Source organism: Simochromis diagramma, unplaced genomic scaffold (genome assembly GCF_900408965.1).
Source record: "Simochromis diagramma unplaced genomic scaffold, fSimDia1.1 OVJJ01000293.1, whole genome shotgun sequence".
Classification (NCBI taxonomy): domain Eukaryota; kingdom Metazoa; phylum Chordata; class Actinopteri; order Cichliformes; family Cichlidae; genus Simochromis; species Simochromis diagramma.
In genome coordinates this window covers 25,506,787-25,510,921 of record NW_024386801.1, presented here as the reverse complement: position 1 = coordinate 25,510,921, position 4,135 = coordinate 25,506,787, and the positions used below count along the sequence as shown (strand labels likewise).

At 56.3% G+C, this 4,135-nt stretch overlaps 1 protein-coding gene across 1 annotated transcript; it reads right to left on the bottom strand.

Moving 5' to 3' along the window:
- Positions 1-2,044: 2,044 nt before the first annotated feature.
- Positions 2,045-3,860, bottom strand: LOC120730488 (serine/threonine-protein kinase C-like). Its single transcript, XM_040026893.1, has 4 exons — positions 3,655-3,860; positions 2,685-3,567; positions 2,157-2,369; positions 2,045-2,059 (listed from the first exon to the last, which is right to left on the bottom strand). Exons 2-4 carry the CDS (start codon positions 3,342-3,344, stop codon positions 2,045-2,047), a joined length of 888 nt encoding a protein of 295 aa, XP_039882827.1. The 5' UTR covers positions 3,345-3,567; positions 3,655-3,860.
- Positions 3,861-4,135: the final 275 nt, after the last annotated feature.

Here is a 4,135-nt window from a genome sequence, read left to right as displayed (position 1 = left end):
GGTACTGGCCTAGTTAGCACATTACCTCCAGCAGACAGCAGCTAACATCCCCAAAACAGACCAAGACTGCAACTACTGCACAACCTGTTTAATCAGGTTAAAGTGACATGATGTTTCAGGAGCTTTTATTCATTTACCCGCTCACATAGAGAGCTAAGGCTCTTCTGTCTGCCTTCTGACAGTGTAAATATCTCTCTGGAGTCCTCATGTCATATGCCGGCCTTTTACTCGTCTGCTTAATTTCAGTCTCGTGTCTCCTTTTTGATCCGCCGCTGCTCTCCACACTTATCACTCTACTCTGTCTGGACACAGTCACTGCCATCAGCACGATTCATCCTGCTCTCTCAGAAGAGCAGCGATGGCATGGGAGATTTATTCTAAAGAAATTCTAGTAGTGCTCCTTTCAGAGGTACAAGCGGCCACTGAGGAAGCTCTCAGAGTCCTTTCAGAGGTTAAATTGAATCTGTAAGAAGTTCTAAAGTCTAGAAAGCATGTATGAGATTTAATGGTCCTGAATGCCCTCAGGGTCGATTTTCCAGGAGTTTTCCACTGCAGGAACCTGTGGGCCTTATAATCATGTCATACATATCAGGAGTATATGTCATCCTCTACTGAGCAGGCTGTTTTTATCCATTATAAGCAGCGATAAAGAAAACAGAAATCAAGCACTGATGGCATAAGTAAAATCTGTAAATGTAGTGGGAGCTGACATGTTTCCTACAGTGGGATTTGAACCCAAACCACGATCTTGTCTTCACCTAACCCTGAGAAAAGCACTCTTGGTGTTGAAACCTTTGCCATTTGAGGTAGGAGCCAAAAAGGGTGTAGTTTGTGGGTGTGATCACCCCTGTGTACACCTGTGAGCATGGACGTGCTTGTTTTGTTTTTTTTAAAAGGTTCCTTCATGTAATGATCTGCTAGAGGGTGTGGGGGGGCCACTGCCCCGTCCTCCAGGGCATGAAGCAGGTATGGAGGAGATCAAAACTCCAGACATCCAGAGGCCCCCAGAACACAAGAGACCAAGGAAGACTAACAGAGGGGCAGCCGCGCCACTGTCCCAGAAAGAGCTGAGGAGAGTCCCAGATGAGGGTTCACTCAGCAGCCGCGGAGCAGAAGCCAGGGGGGGTTGCAGTGACGCGCCCGTGAGCTCCGCCGGCAGCCAGCTGTGCCTGAGTGACCGAGCCCCAGGCCGAGAGGCCGGGGGCACCCCACCTCCGAAGTGGCCCAAGCGAGCCCCAGGCTCCAGGCCCCGATAAGCGGCCGCCAAGGAGTGAGCCTGTCACGGTTAGGCGTGGCCAACCGTGGGGGGATGTGGGGAAGGAGGACCCAGGCGCGGAGCTCAAAGTTCAAGCAGTGCGTTTATTTACAGAGGGTGATATCAAACAACAATAAATCCCCGTGTTTTTCCCCAGACTCCCGTGTCGTGTCCTCCAAGTGCTCTCTGCTCCCGTGTCTGCACTCCCGGTGCTCGCTGCTCCTTAAGCCTTCCACGCTCCTCCTGCGGGAAACAATAGTGGCAGCAGTCAGGACACTGAACAATGGGAGGCATACACTACACGACCAAAACCTAAACTGGGTAACTAACGTGGAGTCCCAAGCAATGATCCCGCGTCGGTGGGAGCTCCAAGACTCTCTTAAGTAGCTCCCCCGACGAGGCCTGATCAGCAGCAGGTGTGTGGCTTCGGGTGTGGCCAGTCCCCTAGCAGGGCCACACACCCCAGGCCTGACGGCGCCTATAAACAAGTACTCAGACACACAGCCACCCACACACACACATATGTACAAGCACAGAGAAGGGGAAGCAACACTAACAATACATAATAATAACACAGGTCCACGACTGCCCAGGAGTCCTGGGTCGCCCAGTCCCAGGGCCCTGACAGTACCCCCCCCCCCTCTAAGGGTCGGCTCCCGACGACCCAAAAACAAAAACACAAACCAAAAAACCACAGCACAACCAACCCAGGGCGGGCGGCGGGGGGCACAGGACGGAGGGTCAGAACCAAAACAAGCAAAACCCACCAAAGAAACAACCCCCCCAAGGTCACAGTCCCAAAGTCTGACTGCGCATCCCGCAGCAGAGCAAAAAAAGAAAAAACGCCACAAAACAGTCCCAGGCGGCCCATCATTACAACAAAAGAGTTCAGGGGGCCTACCTCGAGTCCAATGGCGGCAACGTTGCAGCTCCGGCGGACGGCCAAGGGTCCGGCAGCAGCGGCGGAACAGTTCTGGCGGGCAGCCACGGGTCCGGTGGCGGCGCTGCTCCTCCTGCGGCCTGCCACGGTTCCGGTGGCAACGTCGCTGCTCCGGTGAGCAACAGCGAGGTGTGGCACATGGTCTATGACGCGCTGGTCGCTGACGTTGACGCACTGGACGTGGACGGCGTGAATGGCGCGCTAGTCGTGGACGGCGTGGATGGCGCGCTAGTCGTGGACGGCGTGGAGGGCGTGGAGGTCCCTCCGGCTCGCCGACCTCCTCAGCTGGTGGCTCGCCGAAACCACAGAAGTGAGGTGAGCTTCGGTTTGACGGAGATGACGCCGGCGCCGTCTTCCTTGCAGTGGTGGGTCCAATAGGTGAGCAACAAGTGGCGGTGGGAAAACTCTCCGCCTATTAGGAAAAAACCAGGCAGCCTCGGCTGGCAGCGAGAGCTCCTCCTCGGCTGGCAGCGAGAGCTCCTCCTCGGCTGGCAGCGAGAGCTCCCCCGGCTCGCCAGGCTCCTGCTCCGGCAGCGCGAGCTCCCCCGGCTCGCCGGGCTGGGCAGGTCCGGGTGGCGACGTAGCAGGCGGTGAAAAAGATGGCAGAATGGTGGCTGCAGGCAGATGAAACGATGGTGGTGCTACAGCTGCAGATGGTGAAGCAGCGAGTGGTGTGGGGACCTCTGACCGAGGTGATGTTACCTGCGCTGTCAGTTCGTCCACTGCAGACACAAACACAGATAGTGAGGGAAATGGAAAATTGTCCGTACTACTCACCACAGCCGGCTCTTGAGAAGTCCGTGGGTTAGGCTGCGGTGAGGAACGCCGGCGGCGCAAACGTCGTTTCCGTGTAGACGTCGGGGCCGGCGTCTCAGGCTGTGAATCCACCAGCTGGCCGGGCCGGTGAGCAGCCTGAGGAGGAGAGTGGAGGTGGAGGGTGGAAAGCAGGAAGTCCATGACGATTGGATTGAGCGTATCCAGTACCCACGGGAAGCAAGACACCGTCTCTTTCAGCCGCTTCTCCACGGCGCGATGAAATCTTTCCTCGTGCCCCTCCAGCAAAAGGTCACAGAGTCTATAAACTTTATCCGTTACCTCCCTCCTGAATCTCTCCGATGAGTCCGCTGGGTCCATGCCGGGCGGGATCATTCTGTCACGGTTAGGCGTGGCCAACCGTGGGGGGATGTGGGGAAGGAGGACCCAGGCGCGGAGCTCAAAGTTCAAGCAGTGCGTTTATTTACAGAGGGTGATATCAAACAACAATAAATCCCCGTGTTTTTCCCCAGACTCCCGTGTCGTGTCCTCCAAGTGCTCTCTGCTCCCGTGTCTGCACTCCCGGTGCTCGCTGCTCCTTAAGCCTTCCACGCTCCTCCTGCGGGAAACAATAGCGGCAGCAGTCAGGACACTGAACAATGGCAGGCATACACTACACGACCAAAACCTAAACTGGGTAACTAACGTGGAGTCCCAAGCAATGATCCCGCATCGGTGGGAGCTCCAAGACTCTCTTAAGTAGCTCCCCCGACGAGGCCTGATCAGCAGCAGGTGTGTGGCTTCGGGTGTGGCCAGTCCCCTAGCAGGGCCACACACCCCAGGCCTGACGGCGCCTATAAACAAGTACTCAGACACACAGCCACCCACACACACACATATGTACAAGCACAGAGAAGGGGAGGCAACACTAACAATACATAATAATAACACAGGTCCACGACTGCCCAGGAGTCCTGGGTCGCCCAGTCCCAGGGCCCTGACAGAGCCGGTGTGTACCTGGATGCCCATCCCCAGACACAAAGAACCACCAACGCACCGATGTCTGAGGGAGTCCGCCACTGGCAGGGGAAGTGGTGGTGGGGGGAGATAGACCTCCAAACCTTGGAGGGCCTGAGATGTCCCCAGAGAGGTGGCGTCTGATACCCAACCTGACATATAGACACAGA